Source organism: Chenopodium quinoa, unplaced genomic scaffold (genome assembly GCF_001683475.1).
Source record: "Chenopodium quinoa cultivar QQ74 unplaced genomic scaffold, ASM168347v1, whole genome shotgun sequence".
Taxonomy (NCBI): domain Eukaryota; kingdom Viridiplantae; phylum Streptophyta; class Magnoliopsida; order Caryophyllales; family Amaranthaceae; genus Chenopodium; species Chenopodium quinoa.
The window spans coordinates 6,927,578-6,951,101 of NW_018743252.1; the positions used below are offsets into that span (position 1 = coordinate 6,927,578).

Sequence of the window (23,524 nt, forward strand, 5' to 3'; positions counted from 1 at the left end):
GCAATTAAGGTTGACCTATGGCTCACTCAAAGTGCTTGGCCATATAGCTTTTATCATGAGGCTGGCTGCTCAATGTGGCTTAACAGCCGGTAAAAAACCGAGATGCTCATGCTGCTTATCCCCCATACACGCACCCGGAGGAGGTGGCTGGCTAGTTGCTCATTTTTTGTTCGCAACTCATTCGGAAATTTCAAGGCTCATTTCCCATATACACAGCCGGCAATAGTGCCGTGTGTATAGCTAGGCTTGTGTATGGCTGCTGCTTCCTAGCCATGTACATCACTGCCGTATATATGCCGCTTGCTTTCATACTAATACCAACCGGACCTCTTCGCAAGCTACACAGCCGGTGCTAAGGCCGGTTGTATGGCTTGGGCTGGGGGCATCACCACATTGAAGCTTTAGTTCATGTGTTCATTACTTGGGAGCTCATTGCCGGCTACTCTTCACAATGTGAGCTGGCTTGCCTATGACCATCCGGCATTTCGAGAAGCACCCCATGCTAGCAAACTCGAAGGCTCACACAAGCACAAGCGGTTTTGAAGATGCAGCCTTTATAGTGCTTTGCCGCATGGGTTGTGCTTATGCAAGGGTGAACCTTTGTTGCAATGGTGAGTACAGAAGATGGTCGAGGCGAATGCAGTGCATTCGGGCTACCCATAGCTAGCTCGTGGGCTGCCACATGAACGTACTCATGTATAGGCTCCTTTACGAGGCACACACGGCCAAGTTACAAGCTGTTGATACAAAGCATACGCAGCCGGAAGCGATGCCTAGTGCCGGCTGTATGCTTTTGGAGTAATGAGCCATTCAACTTGCATTTGGAGCTTGACATTAGGCGGCCGAAAGTCCACCCTAGTACTTATGTAGACGCTTGCCTTGCTTAAGCTGACTACGGCATTGAGTTACATACACCCAGGCAGCTTTTACAAGCGTGTTGCATGCGCCACTTGTTAGGATGTCACTAGGCTTATCTAGCATATATACAGCCGGAATGATGGAGCCTATGCTCACAAGACCTAAACATGCGGCAGTCTACACACTGGCGGCTGTACATGCGTGAATGAGGCAGGTGGCTGCCCTCATGTTTGCCGCCTGACCCATGTCTCTTTGTAAGTAAAACAAGGGCCTTAATTCGTAGCACCGTATGGGGTATCATTGCCATATGAGAATCAGCGTGTGCTGACTTTGCATACACACAGCCGGTGCTAAGCCGCTTGTAAGGCTTGGGCTGGGGGCATCAAAGAATACACTTATGCCCATGAGCCTTCTGGACTTGCTGCAGCTTATGCCCAGCCGAATATGGCTGGCTTTGAGCCGGATTGCTGCCTGAGCATAGCTTAGTTTCATATTACTCATGCTTGGTGATGCTCATTTGCATGTTACCCAACCGGTGACCATTTGTGCCGCTTGTGAGTGAAGTAGTGCCGGTTGGATTGTGGCTGCTCTAATGATAGCCGCTTGACCCCTGCTGTTATGGTCGTGGACATATAGGGGGTTTTGAGAGTCGAGGACATTGGTGACGAAGCACCGGCTGGATGGGCATACGGGTGATGCAAACGTAGAAGCGCTTGACTAGAGCCATGCTTTGGTTTTATCTGGCTGGGTGATGGGTGCAAACCACCGCTTGTCTCTTGTTGTTTGAAGCTATCGAGTGTCGTCTAGCCCCTACAAACACCCTGCTTATTTCACTCGGCATTAGTGCCGGTTGGGTGGTTTGAGCACAGAGCATCTGAGCAGCTCTAGCATTCACCGTCGGCTTAGCTTGCATGCACCTTTGTCGTGTGTGATAATGTCGTTTGCCTATGAGAGGTGCTTGTTGGCTGCTTGGCTGTGTGCGTGAGTTGCTTGGCCGAAAGTAAGCAGCCATGCTCACACAGGCAGCTCGCTAGAACATTGAGCTGCATACACAACGCAACAATCTAAAGAATGCATGGTAGCCATGCACTACTCATGAAATGAGTATAAAAATATACATGAGGGCTCCACCATTGTATAATTATATACATAGTGGGAGTTTGGCAGCCGGACCCTTGTAAATTTTTTATTTTTTTTTTTATTATATATATATATATATTTTTTTTTTTTTTTGATAATCATAATAATGATTAATCAATAATCATAATAATGATATGATTACATGTATTGCTAACAAGCTTGTCGCTGACCCTTGACAGTTGGTCATATGACGCTTATAACACTTGACACTCGGCCGTATGACGCCTCCTGAGTCAGGAGGGTTTTGTATGACGCCTCCTGTACTAGACAGTCGGCCTCACGACGCCTGAGAGACTTGACCGCCTGTATGATAGGCTTACACCAGAGCCTGAGGACGACTGAATTTAGCAGCCCCTGCTCACACGCACCGCCGCTCATCGAGGCCGCCTGTATATAGCCTGCTGTGTCAACACGCCGGCTGATTGAGAGGCTGTCTGGGGCATGAAAAGGTGTCGGCTGCATGCATGGCTGTCCACACGGCATGTATGGCTTGCTGAAGCACATTGTACCGAATGAATTCTGAGGGCTAGAAGGGACGGGCAGGCCGCCTGACTAACCCCCTCGGTTTGATTGTGAATGCCTCATTTGAGACATTCTAGAAGCGGTCTGGGTAGGGCGGCTTTTAAGCCGGCTCAGACATTTAGGACAGGAAGGAGGCACTCGGTTTTTGAACTCAACCGTAGGCCGCCTCCTGTCAAGAGGTGGTACAGACTTGTGAAGTCATCTCAGTGGTACTCTCCCCACAGACGGCGCCAAATGTTTCGGGGTTTTTTGAGATGTCCTGCGGTACAACACCGAGACTGACCTCCAGCTGCCTGTACCTGCAAAACAACGGAGACTCCCAAGGATGGGAGTTCCGCCTCCGACGATTAAGTTAGAACATGTTTGAAGAGTATAGTGCGGAAAGTAATAACCCCTCCTGAGTCAGGAGGGTTCTGCAATGAAGATTGCTCAGTTACCCCTCCTGACTCAAGGTTCTGCAATGAAGATTGCTCAGTTTTTGGGTTGATTGAATGTGTATTCAATGTATGTTGTGTTAGTTGTCTTATAAATGAGGATGGTTCCTCTATTTATAGAGAGGGAGATCAATCACCTTCTAGGGTTTGGTGACACGTGTCAGCAGGCTATTGGGACACATGTTGCGTTAACAGTGGTCCGTTTGTTAGGGGTATTTTACCCCCAAACATTACCCTTATTACTTAAGTACCTAGGCCTAATAATTACTTAAATACCTAAGCCTTATTGATTAAGTACCTAAGCCTAGGCATTTTAATTTTAATGAAAGCCAAAAATCATTCACTATTTAATAGTTTCATACTTATTAGTACATAGGCATAACAATTACACAAGCACAATTTGAAGTTACCCTTAAGAATTTGTGCAAATGATGAGAAAACTTACCAATTGATGCAAAAAATAAGTAGCCACTAAACCACAACAAATCACGAAATCATACAACCAAACCAAAAACACGGAGAACTATCGCGCGAGAGGATGACTAGTTATGTGAAAAGAAGCTAAGCCTTGACTGTTCCTATTCCTCATCAAGCATCAAGGATGGTGAAGAAAATGTAGGGTACTAAAGATATGCTAGTTCAGACTACAAATCGGGATGATAACTTAAGAAAGGGAAATTTTTTCAATACATTAAAGGTGATTATGAGAAAGTGGGATGGAGAAGAGTAATATGTAATTATGTAATAAGCCCTAGGAGTTGCATTATTTAGATGTGTATTTTGAACAGATTACTACCGAAAATAGCCAGAGGAAATGAGGTCGGGGATCGAGTGTGATGCTACATGTTGCTTGTCTTCTAACACGCCATGGATAAATGTGTAGAGCATATGTTCTTCAACTTCAGTTTTGCTACCACGGTTTGGTTCAGAGTAGTGCAATAGGCATATATAAATATAGCATGCTTCAAAGTGTTAATGAGGAATTGCAGATAGCTATTAGAAAGGCTATAATGACAACGTATACAACACGGTTTTTGTAGAATTTATGTGTAATCTATGGTTCAAAGAAATGCAAAGATTTGTAGCAGTTAGTACAAAACACTAATTCACTCTACTGATATGGTATAATAAATATGACAAAGTATACTCTGTACATTAATAACTTGGACTATCTTCTTTAGTTGTTTATACATACAGAACAGCGTTTTAGTGCTTGCCTGTCTTATTATCTCAGTACTTGCCCGTCTTATTGTCTCATTTTAAGCTACGCAACCCTTAAGCTTGGAGTTTTCATTCCAATCTCTTAGTAGGGTACGAGAGCTCAACATTGAATGATTAGTGTAGAAGCACAAAAATTATTGAATGATGTGTTCTGTATCAAGCTTTTATACTTGAATCCCCCCTTATATGAACGACAGGGTCACAAGCTTATTGGAGTGGTTTAAAAAGGCACCAGAGGTGTTTTCCATGTATGGTCAGCAAGTATAAATCCATACATATTGAAATGGTTTGGGAAATTCTTGAATTGGGCTCAACCCAGGACTCAGTAGTAAAAGATGGTAAGAACCTCAGTTGCACGAACATGTATGCAATAACTACCAAATTCAATTGGGATTTTAGTAGCCCTTGCTTCGGACCCTGGGCTGCAGGCACTGCTGATGCTACTGGTCTTCAGATTCCGCTGCTGCTGCCTTTCTTCATAGTAGCCATCAAGAATGCAGATTGGGGTATAAAACCATAGCTCAATATCCGGACAAAATGTAACATTAAAAAAGATTGAGCAGCAAAGTCATACAATACAGTGTACAAAACCACATAGCTCTTTGTCCACCAGTCTGGACAGAAGATGTTCCAGAACAACGATTGAGAAGCCAAGCATAGTAGCATACCAAAATGAATGTATGAGGCTGGTTTAATCAACATTTGAGCAGCTTTATGCTTTTCCCATAATATTCCACTCAAGCCTCAAGTTATGGCAAGAAAAGTAGACCAAACACAAATCTTGCAAGTGTAAAGAATGACCATTTATTGTGACCATGTACTTTCATTAAACAAAAACATCACTTCCTTTCCAAATATCAGAATCGCACAACTGAGGCAGCACCCACACAGCCACACTAGTAATGTGAATACACTCATCAGCATTACAAGGATATATGGAGTACAAAATTTTAAGGATTACAAAGCGAAATAAGTTGGCAATCCAGGAATAGACAGCTACCATACGATACAATACCCTGAAACTTCATCACAACATCAAGTAAACCAATATAGCTGTGCATTACAATTTGCAACTAAGTAAACCCACATCACCAGAAATTTCAAGTTATAAAGAAAATGGATGCATAAAGTGCCTGCATAGCAAAGAGTTTTGAGGCTCCTGCTCGCAAAAGACGCAAATTGCTCTACCCACAGCCACTTTCCGTCCTAATAACCACTCCCAGACTAGCCCGGCAGCTATTTGCATTCCCTTAATATGGAAAAGCCTACATACACGCCTTTGGTCTGAACCAGAGGCCCTTTTCCCCTTTCAATGAGCACCATATTATCGACATGAATGCTGATCGTGGCTGCTAAAAATCTTTTACAGCTTCTGCAGATGACTATTTTTCTGCGAAATTTGTAAGCAGCAGGGGCTTTTCTGTACCATGCATCAGTAGTCGTTGAAGCACTATACATCATCAAATTTCAACAAGATAACCTTTCTCACTTAGGCTATCATCTCCTACAGAATCTTAATTGAACCAATGCAAGCAAATCCTCAAAATAGGCCAAAAACTTCCTCAAGTATGTGCACATTAATTCATCCTCAACAAAATTATCACCTAAACTTCCAAGCCCAAATTGGCTCGACAATAAACAAGTCACACCCAAATCATAGAAATATGGGTTAATTTGGATCTTAACCAATAATGCTTGCAATCATCATCGAAGAAATAACAATACATTCAACACAAATTCATCAACTGAAAAACCAAAACAACATTTTCACCAATATCACAATCTCCAAATAGTACAAGGCAGAAACATCAAAAACAGCAATAGTCCATATCCCACATATATAATCGCAATAAAATGTACCATTGGAGAACCAAATTGAGTATCAATAACAAAAATGCATCATCCTTAGCTATTTCAATAATCTCTTAAATCAACATTGCAAATTATAGATTAGAAGACCATAATCAGATTAATCACTAACCCTTTTAGCCAATTTTAGCATTGTATAATCAACAATTAATCCGAGCTTAATATTCCCAATCATAGCAAAGATACACAAAAGAAAAATATAAAAATTGCAAAACTAAAATTCAAATTCAGAGGAAATCACTTTCATTCATTTCTCCATCAAAATGAAAACACAACATCAGAAATTTACATAACATCCAATACTTTTTATCAATTAAACTAAAACATAAACCCTAACCACCAAAACCGTAGAGAGTACGGCCCTGCCTCTTAAGAGCATAAACAACATCCATGGCAGTAACAGTCTTCCTCCTCGCATGCTCAGTGTAAGTAACAGCATCACGAATCACGTTCTCTAGAAAGATCTTAAGAACACCACGAGTCTCTTCATAAATAAGACCACTAATACGCTTCACACCACCTCTTCGAGCCAAACGACGAATGGCAGGCTTAGTGATACCCTGAATGTTATCACGTAGCACCTTCCTGTGACGCTTTGCGCCGCCCTTTCCAAGACCTTTGCCTCCCTTTCCTCGGCCTGACATTGTTAAGTTTGAAGATGAAGATTTGGTTACTGAAGAATGAGGGTTTCAGAGGAGAGAGAAAATGGTGGGAATTAATTTGATGGTGGTGAATTGAGGGAATGTGGTGGGGTTTTTATAAGGACGGAGGAAAATGGGGGGAATTTTTGTGGGTGGTTGATTTGAGTTTTGATCTGACGGGTAGAAATGGTGATCCGTGTGTGTTGGGGTAGTGAGGGTTTGACCGTTGATTGTTTTAATCGATGGTTGGGAGTAGATGATGTTTTGTGTTTTGGATTGAAGTTTCTCTTTCAAATTTTTCGTGTTAGCGCTGGTATTTCAATACGGAGTACTCCGTAGTCCGTAGTCCGTAGTCCGTAGTCCGTACTAATCTATCTATACTACTAATATATACTCCAACTATACGACTATATTACTCTAATACTCAAATTCTATGCATTTCATGGTTTTGCAATTAAAAAAAGAAAACCAATAACTACGCATCACACTATTTTTCCTTTTTTTTAATTTATTTATTTTAAGGGACTAATAACTACCAACCTTTCACTTTAAATCATGTTTTCTTTCGTGAATAATATGTCCCGTGCATTAGCACGGGTACGCTCTATTATTTAATGACAGGAAAATTAACATGCCAAATGTCCTGTTTCTGAATATTATTTTAATTTTATTTTAGAAAATGCCCATTCAATTTCACTGAAGCGTTTCTTTAGCTTTTTCATTTTTGTCATCCATTTCTTTCCTTTTATGTTCATTTCTTTTTTTTTCTTTTCCATCATTTCATCTCCTTTAGTTTTTACCAACAATCCTAATAATGGTATTCATCTTAATTTCACAACATTCCTAGTATGCGTTTCATCTCTTCAATAAAAAAAATCAGTTTTTTTTTTCCTAAGCTTTTTTTCCCTCAACAAGCATTAGTTTTCTATTAATATTTCTCTTTTCTTCTTCCCCACCAATTCAATGTCTCTTCCCCATAATTGAATGCAAGCATATTCTGAATTTTACTTCTCTCTCTTTTTTTTGGTGTATGTGAAATATAAATAAACCGTTGGAGTTGAATTCTAATTTCTAATTTTGCAAGTATATTCTTTGAAATTTACTATTATTTTGCTATGAATTACTGATCTTAATTCAGATGTCAATTTCACAAACAAAGTAGTGGTCAATTTTTTGAAATAATGACCAAATTTTTTTAACTATAAAGTTATACTCCGTATTACCATTACAAAGCCAATATTGGGGAAGATTTATTTTTTACAACAATTTTACATAAAGAAAGATTTATTGATTATAGGCTTTTAACTTTGCATGCAAATCAATTTTCATTCCCTGCGACTCAATTTTCTAATACACTACAAAAATTTGGCCTTTTAGCGACAGGTGAAATCCGTCTTTAATTTCTGAAAAACCGTCACTGGACATAGCTAGCTACGGATATATCGACAGAATCACTCCATTGGTAAAAACCTTGTCGCTAAATGGATTCAGAGACGAAAAAAAATTGTCTCTAGATTTAGCAACGGAAAAAAAATACGTCTCTAAATTAAACAATTAACGGAAAAAAAAATCCGCCACTCATATCAGCAACGGAAATAAAAAAATCTGTCTCTAAATTTAGCAACAGAAAAGAAATTCGTCGCTCATACCAGTAACGGAAAAAAAAATCCATCTCTATATTTAGAGGTAGAAAAAAATATTTCGTCTCTAAATCCCCAATCTCGGGAATCGCAATTAGTAAGAGTCGAACCTATGACCTCAAAGTCACATAGTGAAACTCTTACCAGCTATACCAAATATTATTTGTTTATATCTATGCACATAATTGATAATAAGTGAAAGAAATATTAGAGACGGAATCCGTTTCTAGTTTACATAATTCGTCTCTAAAGTAATATTTTACGTAATTCGTTTCGAGAGTAATTTAGAGACGGAATTAAAAATCCGTCGCTCATATCAGCAACGAAAAAATAATAATAATAATAATAATAATATCGTCTCTAGTTTAGCAACGGAAAAAAAAATCCGTTTCTAATTTAGCAACGACGAAAAAAAAAAGTCATTTCTTATTTAGAGACAGATTTTCAATTCCAATTCTAATTTAGAGACAGATTTTTTTAATTCCGTCTCTAATTTAGAAATGGATTGAATTCCGTCACTAGAATTCCGTTTTTATATCGACATTTTTTTTGTAGTGATATTTATTTTGGGGTTGTTTGGTTGAATTTCTTGGAATGGGTTGGAATGGATTTAGAATCCATTCCATGGCTTTATTTGTTTGGTTGGGCTATTTGAGTATGGAATCTCATACCTGGGGGATTCTAACTCCACCCCATTTCCTTGGAATCTCATACCCACCTCCCCCCCAAGGATTCATAATCCATACTACCACTCAAATACAAGAATCCATTCTATGATTAAACTAAACAACTTTAGATTGGTATGGGATATAGAATCCATACAACTCAAGTATGAGAATCCATTCCATCTTAGTGAACCAAATGACCCCTTAATGTTTATGTTGTTGACTGGTTGTTGGCGGTAGCTAGAGGGCTTCTGCTTTCCTAGGAGGGAGGTTATAGGAATGTCCATCGAACAGTGGACTCGGAAGCTGAGGTGAACTTGTTGAAGGATGAAGTTCCCCTCAACTCTCCGTCAATTCATATAATCCGAAGATGCAAGGCCCTTATTCTTGAAAGGGAGTGGGAAATTGTCATCGGTCACTGTTTTATGGAAGCCAACCGTGCCGCAGACGGGCTTGCTAATTATGGTGTTACTTTGGAGCAAAAGCTTGTTCTCCTTAAAGCGGTCTCGCGGGATCTTCAACCGTTTTATTGGAGGACTTGAGTGGCTTAGCGTTGCCTCATATGTTGGCAGAGAGTAGTAAAGCACTAGGACTTATTCTTGATGCTAGTAGTTGTTTTTTCCTAGTTTCGTAGCTTTGTTTTGTTTTTGTTTCTTTTTTTTTCTTGCTTTCCAAATTCGTGTGTTAGTTTTGTTCTTTCTTTGGGGCTTGCCCCTCTCTTGCACCCAAAAAAAAATATGTACGAATTATATTGCCTTTTTTGTCAGGAATTTGGAGTTGCACATGAACTATTTTTCACTTTGATGTGTGTATAAATGTGGATATTGTTACTTGGTTCATTTATGTTGGGAAAATGACATTATGAGAGATTTCGATTTTTTTAAAACAAATTGCTGATTATTTGTATAAATCAGAGTTCATTTAGGAGATATTATCTGTAGTATTGATGTGAAATTGAGATTTTATTCTTGGGATTGCTCTAATTTTTTAGAGTAAGAAAGAGAATCTCAGCCAATGCATTACTTTTGGATCAATTCAATATACATTTGATTTTGGGATATTGATTAGTTTATTTGGGCAATTTACTTATCTACATAAAATGAGTGAAAAAGTCCAACCTTTACTTCTTCTTTCACTTCCTTTTCCTATAACCAACACCATTTTTCATTTTTTTTAACAAAAAAATTAGTAAGTAATCTGCCCAACCTCCTCTTCTTCCTTCCTCCTTTAATTTCCTTTTCTTACTAAAAAATATTTTGGGAAATTCTCTTTGGTAACACTGTATTTTTAAGTTTTCTCAGTGGTAAATTGCAAAAAAAAATTATTATCTCTGGTAAACTCGAATTTTTTATAGTAAGATAACTATAACATTATAAAAGGAATGGTGTCCTTCGAACAAGTGTATTATTCCGATAGAGGGCTCAAAATTAATTAGGAAAGCTAATTATTCAGTGAGGTCAAGTGATCAGAATGCCTAGCCGGAGGCCGCTTCCGATCAGTATTATTAATGTATAATTCATAGTACAGCTTAGTCTTGCTGAACCCTTCGAGTCACACTCAATCGTGTAACCGAACCGAAGCGACGAATTAATTCGAAGGATTAAATAAGTCGATAGAGATTTTACGAACTAAGACGTAGGATTCCGAGCTTAGAGCACCGAAGTCGAACGTCAAGCGTCGAGTCATTTTAATGAATCGACGAGATGGCAAAATAATCAAGCAACACGATTTAAAGCCAAAACCCCAAAGCCGTAGTGATAGAGGGTCTAAACACGTCGTTAAATGCTTAAAACCTTATCAACAAAAATTATAAACATTCGACCAATCCTAAACAAAGTATAGGGTAAGTCAAGGGTCGAACCATGAGGAATGGGAGAAAGGTTACTATAGCCTAAGGTCAAGCTATTTCAAAGAACTTGAAGGATGTTGAGTATGACTAACTAAGGTATCAAACAACTAGACTAAAAAGAGGAATTCAATATCAAAAGCACTAGGGATTAGGATCCACATACAATCATGTTGGTTATGCCAATTGAAGGAAAATCAATCAACCAAATGTTGCAAAGGAAAATAGTAATTGCAATCAAGAGAATTCAATAGGTTATCTCCTAGAATTCAAACTAGGTTTCCTCTATGAATGACTAGCAAGAAGAATCACAAATCAAATTCAATCGATAAATGTAATCCCTAAATCAATGGTTCGTGTCATTAGAGATCACAATGCAATCTAGCTTGAAAATCAAGGTTAGCTACTCCTTAACAATTCAAACACATGCACAATTCTATCAACCAATATAATCACATCATTCAATCAATCAAAAATCAACAATTAGCAATGATCCATCATTCATGCATGTTTCACCATCACCCTAGCAAGGAGTCTACTCACTAAGCATGGTGGCAATGATGAACAAAACTAAACTAATCATCAAAATCATCATCATCATCATTACAACCAAACTATTAAGAATCAAATCAATCAATAAACTTGAAAATGCAACAAATGATCAAAATCAAATGCAAAAGATTGAATTAAGAAGGAGAATATTCTTACAACTTTAATCAAATCAAAGAAATTGAGCTTGCATTCAAAGTAGAAGGAAATCAAATGTAAAAATCATCCAATTCTCTCAAGTTTTTCTCTTTAAAATCTAAGAACTTTCTCTCTCTAGCCTCTCTAATCAAATAAATGCATAATTCTCTCCCTAGAATAACTAAGGGGAAATAAAGTGGACGTCCAAAAGAAACCCGTACAGGCGCGCCCTCACTCCATAATGCGCGGCCGCGAAGAAAAGGGTACGGAACTGGGGACTCAGGTGGCACGGCCGCGCGCGAGGGTTGCGCGGCCGCGCCTCAAGCCTGCGCGCCTGCGCCCCTAGAGTAGGGGATCTCCTTCGTGCATCCATCAATGCAAGAGGTGCGCTCCTCTTGATCGTCATTGGGGATGACAGTCCCAAAATGAGTTTACGATGGGTTCAACACTATACTTTTATGAGAGCACAACATGAGGGCGCAAGCATCAAGTCTTGGAGTAAGTCATCCCTTGCTTTGTGAGCCATAAGAGAGCATCTACCTTGCACCTTAAGCATTTTCTAACCCGAGAAATCACCATGAAGGGCCTTGGACTCCACCTTTCTTTTGAAAATAAAGAAAAGCAACCAAATATAAAGGAAAAGACGATAAAAATTACGAAAATACAAGAAAAATGGAGAAATAACTAGAATGAGATCAACTAGAGAATAAAAGACTAAAATTAATGAAAAAGGCATAAAGAAAGCTATAAAAGCAACTAAAATCATCCCAAAATAATGCTATTTGAGTGCCATAAATGGCACTCATAACGTAGCATCGCATTGTCCTAGCCTCGTGCTAGTTATGCGTGGGCTAGGCCATGGGGTGCTAGCCGCAAAGTGCTAGCATGGCTGCTAGGCTGTGCCACGATGCGCAGCATGGCAGCCAGCCCAGTAGGCCATGAGCACTAGCGAGCCTAGTTGGCTGGGGCTGCTAGCGCACCAAGCCCGCATGGCTGTTGGGCGCGTGGTGGCTAGCACATGGGCCGCGACGGCATGGCATCCCAGTCGCATGTAATGGTAGCCGGTCGGACTTGCCATCGTGGCCCATGTTTGGGGCCGGCTACATGGGGATATTTTTGGGGTTGTTAGCTCTTTGTTTTTTCTCCAAGGCATGGTAAGTGGTCCTTACCTAACCTCAATATTGTGACAAGTGTTGTTTGCTTATTGCTTTTGATATTTAATTTAATTTGGAATTAAATTAAATCATTCTTTTTGCCTTTTTACCAACTATCCCACATTGAAAGATGATGGGAATTCTAGGGGACGTTTCCCTATAAATACCCATCATTGGGTATTGGGAATTTCACTTGAGTTGGTGAACTCTAAAGGATCTCTAAAAGCGAGAAAACCTTTGTTCGTAAACTCTAAGTTATTTTGGTCTAGCCCCGTCTAAGCTATGGGGTAGGAACTGGTTACAGTTCGGTAGCGAGGGTGTGATCCGTCGGTAGTTCTTGCACTTGTGGAACTTGAAGCTTTCAAGTCCGAGCTCATCGGTTGAGCGAAGCACGCTTCTAGGGTAAGTATTCTTTCTCTCTCTTCTCTTGTGTTTTGTTTATTTGCATGTTTTTGTTTATGTTGTAATTATTATGCATGCGATCTGGTTATCAGGTTTTATTTCCGCGCGGTGTCGGACACCTCAGCGGTATAAGAGCCTCTTGCATTTAATTTTTACAACGAAAAAATTAATTAAGGTGATTTAAAATGAATTTAAATTTCTAGTTTAGCTAGGGGTGGCAAAAGCTGACCCGACCCGATAACCCGACACGAACCCGACCTGAAAATAGCGGGTTAGGGTTGAGATTTTTAACCCGAAAACTTAAATGGATCAACACGAACCCGACTTGAAAATTAAATGGGTTAGGTTAAGGTTGAAATTTTCAACCCGAAAGTAACCCGAATTGACCTGAAAAAAATTAGAACATATTTACTTTTTGGGCCAGATCCAAATTGCATGCCTCTATACTACTTATAAGACGTCTGGTGACTAAATGCTTAGTTTTTGGGCCACTATACCTCATGTGGAGCATATATAAATAACAACTCTTTTTACCTAAACCCTATTTTTCATTTCACTAACACTTTCCACCGCCACTTACATCTCTCTCTCTCATCTTTTCTTCTAACTTTCTTTATTTGTGTTTCATTCTTTTACTTTGATTTTCATTAACTCAGATAGAAATTTATATTTATCTCTTCAATCTTCATCAACTAAAACTTCATATTTTCTGAAGTATTTTTTGTAATGTTGGTTGGTTTTATTTCAAAACTTGTTTATAGTTGAAGATTGTTAGTCACTCGTATTGTTTAACCTTTTGGTTTTTGTAAATATTTTTTAAAATTATTCTACTATACTTTTGTTTCTTTTTATTTTTTTAATTTTGCTTCCTTTAATTGTTATTCTTTTTGTTGATTTCAAAAAATTCATCCTTATTTTTGTTGGATGTATTTACCCTATGAATTTTCTAGTTTATTGTTTTGCAGGACATGTAATTTGCGAATTTTTCATGATTAACCGAAAAATACATGCAATGTACACTTCATATTGATAATTATTAGCCTTATTTTGCTTTATTTTGAAAATGAAACTTCAATTTTCATATGAACTTGTACTTTGTGAAGTTCCAGTTTAAAATGAAGTACTTCGTATTATATTTTACCATCTGAAATTGTAAAATTTCATTGACGAATAAATGAATTGAAGACTGAGGAGACAAATCTGAGTAAAATTTAAAATTATCATCTTAACTTTTTTATTAAATAAAATCAGGTTAAATCAGGTTGTAATCGGGTTGAACCGAACCCGAAAAGATCAGGTTCGGGTTGAGAATTCTGACCCGAAAAGTTAAACAGGTCAGGTTCAGGTTGGGGGTTTTCAACCCGAACCCGAACTAACCCGAACCTGAAAGTGACCCGACCCGACCCAATTGCCACCCCTAAGTTTAGCATCCTAATTAGATTAGGAGCTCGTTTTTAATTGGATCAAAATCGTATTTGTGCTAAATTTGGATTACGAACTTCGTTTTTGACTCAAAAATAGTGAATTTTGGGTGGAATCAACATTCTAAATAAGACTTTACCCACTTTGTGATTAAAAATGGCCTTCCAGAATCCAAAAGCCACCCAGAAAGTGATTTTTCGAGGGGTTTTTCGTTTTTGATGAAATTTTTAAAATCTTTAAACCTTGATTAATTATGACATGCAATTGTTGGATTATGTGTTTGATTATACCATTAATATTTTGCAATTTTAACCCTTATTAAGCATGTTTATGAAGTCATAATTAGTGCTTAATTTAGTTAGCTCTTATTTTCACATAAACTTGCAATTTCACATTTTTGCAAATTAATTGCTTAAAGTGTGAATGTTTATGGTAAATATGCATTTTGAAGCCCCTAAAGTGTTAAAGATTCAATCTTTAACGGTTTAAATGGATGAATCTTAACTTAATAAAATCCATAATGAACTAATTTTTGGTTTTAATCATTTTAGTTGATTTAAATCTTAAATGTTCATACTTTGAAATATTATTGTTCTTCATATTGGAAGATTATAATATTCAAATGTGCACAAGTGAGTGTTGGATAAATTTTTTCATTGGATGAATGATTATTTATTCAACTATTTTGTCAAATCTCATTATTAATTTATGTTGGTTAAATTAATTGTGAGAATGGCCCTCAATTTTTGTAGCATCAAGTTGAGCCAAAAATAATTTAAAGAATGGTTCTTGAATTAATTTTGGTTTGTGCACTAAAATTGAATTTATTTAAGTTAGACTTGTTTTATTTTGATTATTTCTCAATACTAATTCTAAAATCAATTTAGAATTAATTTTTTTTATGTCACACACAAAATCGGAATAAAATTCCGAGGCATAAGCACGTAAAAAGAGGCACAAAGCCTCGAGCACCACCCTCGACTAGCTAGGCTGCTTGCGCATCCCACATGTGGCTGCCGAGGGAGTGCATCGTGCTGGTGCATGAGTGTGTGCGAGCAGCAACACTTGGTTCGGCAGTGCGTGCGTCTGGTGCAATGCTGCGACTACTAGGCAGCGCCAGCCCGCACAGCAAGGCTGCGGCCAACACCAGCATGGGCGCTAGCACGCTGCTATGCCTGTGCGAGCAACACCCACACATTGCAGCAGGGCCTTGGTGCCTAGTAAGCCGAGCCTCGTGGCTTGGATGCTAGGCACTCGGCCGTTAAGGGGGCAATTATTTTGCTATTTTTTGCGGTCTTGTTTTAATTAAAACGAGGCTAGGCCTCAGTCTTTTCCGGTACTTGCATAATAATTTGGCAAAATTTTGGGTTAACCGGCTTAATTAATTTTAATTGGATTAATTTTAATTAAGTTGGATATGAAATTTAGTGGAGCTATTATTGCGTTAATTCACACAATCGGATAAAACTTTGACTAGTTTTAATTAGGCAAGTTAATTGGATTAACCACCTAAGTTAGTTACTAGTTTGTGCGTGTTTTGCATTGTTGCTTGATTTATTTTGTAAAATGCTTGGGCGGATAAAACTTTGACTAGTTTTAATTAGGCGAGTTAATTGGATTAACCACCTAAGTTAGTTACTAGTTTGTGCGTGTTTTGCATTGTTGCTTGATTTATTTTGTAAAATGCTTGGGCCATTCACTTTAGAAGTGAATGGATGAATGGGATAAATATTCTAATGCAGTTTTTACAAAATGGCAACTAGTGGGGCCCGACTAGGATAGTAAATACAGACTGCGTTCCATTTTCTATTTTTGTAAATTTAAATACGGACTGCGTGCCGTTAAGTATTTTTGTACTTAATTATTTAGTTTAGTCCTAGTCTTATTAGTAGTTGCATAATTGGTGGTGATGTCTTGAAGACGGTATTTCTAAGAAGACGAAGCCAAGAAGATGCAATGAAGGGCCTTGAAGATTTGAAGATTCAAGTTTCAAGGGGTCATGCTAGTTGCCAAATGCATCTCTATTTATGCCCTATATATTATGCTCATATATAATTGCGTTATTAGATGCATGTTTAGGATTTTGAATGTTGAATGATTACTTTAGTTCACTTAAATCAACCAACATAGAAATCCTAAGTCCCAAAGAATATTGAGTCAAAATTGCCATTCCAAAATGACACTTACGGAATGAGAATAGTAATGGGCTATGCCAAAGCAAGGCATTACTCCTTTCCTAGGGAAGTAAGGTATATTGATGGGTTTGCTAAAGCAAGGCATCATATACACGTTAGTTTTGGTTAAACTCAACGATATCAGTAAGGAGTCCTTAGATGTTGTGGCAAAGGAGATAATCGTCAAGGAAGCATTGGATGCGACGATTTATTGAACCAAGAATAGCTTAGAGCTATTAGAAATTAGATAGCTTACCTTAAAATAATAAGTGTTAAGACAAGCCAAAGCATGCTTAATCACTTTTTGATTTTTGGGGTCTTGAAATCGTTTTATTCTCGCCTAATTGGGACATATTCATAAATGTGTGAATGGAACGTTAATAAGTTAATTGAAATTGCTTGTTTACATGTATGTCAAAGCTTATTACTATGTTATTATCTTGATAAATGGTTATACTTTACACTTATATTTGTAGAATTCTAAATCAAATTATAATGTTTCCAACGATTGGTAAATAAATCTTTTGAGAACGGTTCTCAAAGAAAAGAAAAGGCATTTTTAAAATACAACTTCTCATAAAAGACTTTTATAGCTAAGTCTGAAAGGACGGTTGGACATCATGTACTCAAAATACTAGGTAGTTTTGATAAACATGAAGTATTGAGTTGAAACCAACATATCTTTTCGCTTCATACGCTAATGAGTAGGACTCATTGATGTAGTAATTCAAGTACGAATTAAAGGAAAAAATGGAACTTTATTTTACTGCGCATTAATGCTTAATTATGCCTAACAAGGTATAAAAGTCAAAACATTTAAAGAAAAGGTTCTTAAAGTTATGAGATGATGTATGATAAGAAATATAGGAAACAAGGAACAAAGAAAAGGAATTTGAGATTCCAATTCTATCTAAGAGTTTATGTTATCGTAGTTAAACTTAGCAACTTATCTTCACAAGTATCAGATATTGCTTGAGTGTTCCATTTTAAAGTGACCTCAAACCATTGAAGTTAAGCTAAGTTATTGACTTACAAGCTTGGAATGAAGCAAGTGGTGCTACATCAGTTGTAAGGTCATTAGCTTTATTTAAAGACCTTTTAAAGCTAAGGCTGGAACAAATAATGGTTATTGTGTTCCATAATCAACAAACGATCCGTTTACACACAGAAAGACTCACATTCAAAGTAAAAGAGCAATAGTTGTTGGTTTTAATTGAATGGCATGGTTGTCTAAGCCATGAGTCAAGGATGCTTGATTATAAACAAACATTTATTTCACATGAAAACTCACAATCAAGTCATGGACATAATTGGTGTTCTGAACATCTTTAGCAACGTCACATCAACAAGAATGTACAAGGTTCTATTAGATAGAATCTTGAAAGTTAATCGATTTGAAATCGTTCTAAGATAAGCAAGTCTTACTTGTTGAAATTGACAAAGAAAGGAGCTATTGTGCTTGGTATAAACCATTGACACCGAAAGCTAAAGATAATTCCATTACTTCAACATTTTCACAAGAATTTGAAAGAATATAGCTATATTCATCAAATCTGAACAAACTGGATCTTGAGTAGCTCAAAAGTTTAGTGAAGTATAGAATCGAATTGTCAAGATGTCAAAACGTTTAGATTAGATCGAGCGATATTTGCTTGAGCCTAGAGTGATCATATCAAGGTTATGAAATTGGAATTTCATAATTAGCTTCACAAAGTATATAGTATGTCTTGACAGAGACCTCGATGCCATTTGGAAATGACTTGAATGATGATGGATCACATCCCTTCCTATAAAGTTCTTAAAGATTTGCACAAATGACTAGTGTTACACTAAACAAAATTGTCAAAGCTAATAAAGGACACCATATTTAGTTATGGATAGAAATAGTTTCTAGCGTCTTTTCAAGTATATGTCTAGGGCTCTTAGCCTCAGTAGGAGTTTAGTGGCTCAGTGGGCTAAGTGGCTCAATAAAGGCTAAGGTAGCTCGAGTGGGAGCTAACTATTTGTTTCACAACGAACTTTTACCCAAAGACAATATACATGTCTCTTTGCAAGCATTAAAGTGAGACTACGGGCATCACTCCTACAACCTGATTGAGAAAATTGTATTTGTTGCTCTAAGTGGTGTCTTTCTGGAAAATAACACATTTCCAAAACGACAAGTGGGAGGAAATTGAACTCGATGACCATCGAGATTAGCAACAAACTAGAACTGAAAATCTCGGAAGACTTTAGAAGGGCTTCATGAGAATGATTGATCAAGAATACTCAAAGGACTTTATAAGTGCCTCGAAAGAAAATTCATTACTCATAAAACTTTAGAAGTGTAATCGCCGGATAATAGGTCGTGTCTACTATCCTAAATTAAATCAACAATTTATATTCCTTACCTAACTCTATCAAGTTTACACAAGATAATAGCAAGCTAGGGTCGAACCCAAAGGACTAAGTATATCAATTTGAGCCAATTAAACTAATAGGAAAGGTTGTGAGATAGAGAGAGGAACAACTAAAACACTACTTAAGCAATTAACAAAATACTAGGGAAAGAGGAATCCAATCACATTAATAAATTCAACAACAAATTACAATTAGATGATCATGATCTCAGTTAGGAACGATCAACACACTCAACTCACTCTCGCGCAATTAAACATGCTAATTATCCTACTAAGCTAATTCACTCCCGTGCAACTAGCCTAGCATAGGTATGGAAGACTCTAGACTCTCAATCAACTCACTTTCGCACAATTAATTGAAAGCACAATTATAAAACAAGAATCAATTATCTAAAAAGATTCTAATCCATGTAAGCATCATCCACACACAATAATCAAGAATCAATTGCATACTAATCACAATCAATCATTAAATTCATCAACTTAACCTTCATCCATTTCCCTAGAGCAAAATCTAAGCAAACATAATGAAGGAAAACATGGAAAACAAGGTGAAACAAGAATTAAAGCAAGAATAAAATAACAAAACTAATTAACTACTGTAATCGACAATGAATTAAACAAAAACAACAATAAAATAAAGCAATAAAGGTGAGAGAATGGTAGAAAAGCTCATTGAATAATTGAGAAGAGAATCCTCAAAGTTGCTTCTTCAAGCTCCCAAATCTCCATTGAAATCCTAAGCTTTTTCTCTCTAAAACTACTCCTAAACTAGAGAGAGAAACTCCTAATCTAAGCCTAATCCTAATTAGAGGAGAGAGAAAATGTAAAAACTTGCTTCCTAAAGTCTAAATAAGGTTGTCCTATTTATATTACAAGAAGAAAAATGGAGAAAAAATGAAGATAAAACGCGAAGGAAACCCAAAAACCCGCGCTCGCGGCAGCCACGGCCGCGCCCGCGCCCGCGATGGCTAAGGGCCGCGCCCGCGGAGAGGCATCTCCAGGGCATCTACAGGAAGCTAGCCAAAATTGGAAACCCGCAGGGCCGCGCCCGTGGTGGTTAGGACCACGCCCTCTTTAGTTTGGGCCGCGCCCTCTCCAGTCTGGGCCGCGCCCTCTCCGGTCTGGGCCGCGCCCTCTCCTAGCCATCTCTGCGCCATCTCCGCTTAATCTTGTTAGCTTCTCCTCTTCTTCTCCATGGTTTTTGACTTTAAAGCTTCATCTTTTGAATCTTGGTCTCTCCTTGTCCCATAGACACACTTAGGCACTTCAAGTACCTAGACAAAGGATCAAAGAAAGGCAAAAGTAAGAGAATAAAAAGGAAAACACGTAAAACTAAGCAAGAAACCGAGCATAATGCACGTTATTGCAAACTAAGGCCTAAAAACATAAACTAAAACATTATTAACTAAAACAAGAACAAGACTAAAAGGACTAGAATTAACCAATATAGACCAAAATAAACCAAACACTAAGGGAGAAAACCACCATAAAATGTGTCATAAATGACACTTATCAAATTCCTCCAAGCTTAGCTTTTGCTCGTCCTCGAGCAAAATACAAAAACAAAAGAGAAAAGGAGAAAGATTTATTCAAGCAAGACTAACACACTAAAGAGGATGAGAATGTACACTAACTCACTTTCGTAGGAATCACAGTCAATTTTAGCAACTAAAGACAAGGCCTTTAAACCCCTAGATCGCCCTAGATGGTGAGTGTGTTCTCGTGAGGGTTTCCCAACAAGAGGTTAACCCACAACTCTCACAAACCAAAAAAACAAGGCAAGCATGTAAAAGAAAAACAAAAAGAGAAAGAAAGAAAATAATTGCTCATGAATGGGCTTTTACAAATGAACAAGCATCAATGAATACAAGTCTTTCTAAACAATAGAGGAGTGCACGCTAAAGATGTCCAAGGTTGATTGAAACATAAGAAGTGCTAATCATAGAGAACTAATAAGACACAATTCACCTTCATCCCAAACAATCTTACCGCGTTCTCTCTACTAGTTTCAAATCCACCTTAGTGAGCATCTCAATGATTCCTCTAAGGAACCGGAAAAGAAGAGATTTTAGAGCTACTCGACATCTTTACTATGCAAACCGCTCCATAAGCTTGACTCCCATCTCCCTCCACCAACTTGTGACTTAACCACAAAGGTCGAAAGGTCTTTGAAGGGTTGTAACGTATGGGCATAAAGGGTAAAGGTAGGCTGAAAATTTTGGTGGTATACCTAATTGTGAAGCATAAGAATGGCCAATTCTCAACACCAAAATTAAGTTATCACCAAAACTCAAACAAAAATATCAACACACCCAAGCTTATTCAAAGCAAAATCACAAACATATATACAAAAAGCGTAGACACTCTTCCCCCAAGCTTAAATGGAGCATTGTCCTCAATGCTCTAAACTAGGGAAATCATAACTACATCAAAAAAATTTGTGCTTTTCATTTTTTTTTTACTTTATTGCTTTGTCCTCGCCTCTTTTGACTATGGACGGCTTTTTCAATTTTACATTTGCTTTTATTCACAAACTTATACACAATACATATTTGCTATACAAAATGAGCTCATAACTTCAAACTATTGCACTTATAATCACCAAACAAACTCATCACCACTTGCTTCACAAAAACCAAAGATGAAAAGAATGAAACAAATGGTAAGAAGTCTAGTAATATGGCTAGAAAAGAAAGTATAAGGCTCAAATGGTTATCAAGGAGGCAAATGTAAACCCAAAACCAAAAATATAAAATCAAAACCTAGAAAAGCAAAAATAACCACCCCGAAAAGATGCCTTTGTCCTTTCTAAATGGTTCGGTCGCGATCTTGGGAGATAAAAGTCAAGTTCTAGATAAAGTAAGCGATAGTCAAGGATCCATGTGCCACTCATGCAAAATAGGTAGAAGTCTAGAGAAATGAAACCTCACATGGTTGTAGCAAAAACTCACTATTGGCTTCAAATTCACTATAGGAAGCAACTGCTTCTTAACACAAATAAGTAGACTAGGGCTTAAAGGTCCCAAAGTTCTTAACATACTACCTTAGCATAATCTATCCTGGAATCAACCCAAGATATCTCAAAGTGTGCAAACCACTACTATTTAGGAAGAAAAGCATTCAAGAACACAAATTCAAAAGTATTAAGTCCAAAACAAGAACAAAACAAAACACATTGCAAATTTACCTTGATAGAAACGAAAATCTTTTTGGAATTTTTCAAAATATAAGAAAACACATGGAAATGCATATACTCAAGTGCATGGCAAAAATGGACCGACATTCTACCCAAGCATGATAGAATACCCTCCCCCAAGCTTGAATGAGACAATACACTCAAATCATAAATCATAAAATCCATGGGAAGGGAAAAGAAAGAAATCAATCCAACAAACCAACACATGTCCACCAACCAAGCCACAAAAAGTTAGAGAGAGGGAAAAAAAGAAGGATATTACCAGATTTGAGAAAAAATTGCAAAAACATTCAAAAAGACCCGAAATAACCACATATGAGCCACAATCTCCAAAAGTATGTCTTGAAATCCACATGCTAGGAAAGAAGGGGTATATCTTCCTTGATTCTTGACCTAAGCAAATGCACAAGAGTATATCGAGTAGTGTACCTAGCAAGAAACACAAACACGTCCATGAGACAAAAACTATACAAAAAGAAAAGAAAAAGAAAGCAATAAAACACGGGTTAATTCCCGAGAAAGGCTTGTTTAACGTCCAAGCGTGACCGCTCTAGGAAATAATAATTCAACGATCTTAAGAGCTTGTCAAATGCACTACTAAACATTTCATAGGATAAACGATAGGCAAATGACGGGAGGAGGACGTGCAATAAGGTTATTGCACCCAAATGAGGAAGGAGATGCCAAAAGAAAGAAGAAAATCAAAAGAAAAATCAAGAAAATAAGAAGAAGAAGAAGAAGAAGAAGAAGAATAAGAAGAAGAAGAAGAAGACGACGACGAAGAAAAGGAAAAAGAAGAAAAAGAAAAAGAATAAAAAGGCAAAACCTCCTCAAAATATTTTTGGGTGGCACAATCACCCAATTCCTCAATAATGGGAGGATGAGAGAGGGGATGCTCATCAAAGAAGAGAGGTTCCTCAATAGGCTCTATGAGATATGAAGGGAGAGAGGTTGAATAAGGAGGAATAAGGTCAAAACTTAAAGAGAAAGGGATATGAGGAAGGGGAGGAGAAGCAATGGTCTCACAAATTAAGCATCACATCACCAATGAGGGCATGAAAATCAATCATGGAATCTTCAAAAGAACGCTCATGACTCACATCTCCCTCAAACAAAAACTCTCCAAGAGAAACAACCTCATCCTCCTTTCCCCCATAATGAACAACACTTCCCTCAACATTCTCAAAGCCTAAAGTCTCAAAACCATGCATGAAAGGATAAAGGTTTCTCTCAAACACATCCCTTTCCCAT

General features: G+C 37.7%; 1 protein-coding gene across 1 annotated transcript; it reads right to left on the reverse strand.

The window, feature by feature from the left end:
- Nucleotides 1–6,259: 6,259 nt before the first annotated feature.
- LOC110735128 (histone H4) lies at nt 6,260–6,785 on the reverse strand. Its single transcript, XM_021915280.1, has one exon. It carries the CDS (start codon nt 6,686–6,688, stop codon nt 6,377–6,379), a length of 312 nt encoding a protein of 103 aa, XP_021770972.1. The 5' UTR covers nt 6,689–6,785; the 3' UTR covers nt 6,260–6,376.
- Between the last annotated feature and the right edge of the window lie 16,739 nt (nt 6,786–23,524).

Bases quoted from the DNA above. Each gene is read 5' to 3' on its own strand.
- LOC110735128 (XM_021915280.1), bottom strand. From the start codon at position 6,688: ATGTCAGGCCGAGGAAAGGGAGGCAAAGGTCTTGGAAAGGGCGGCGCA.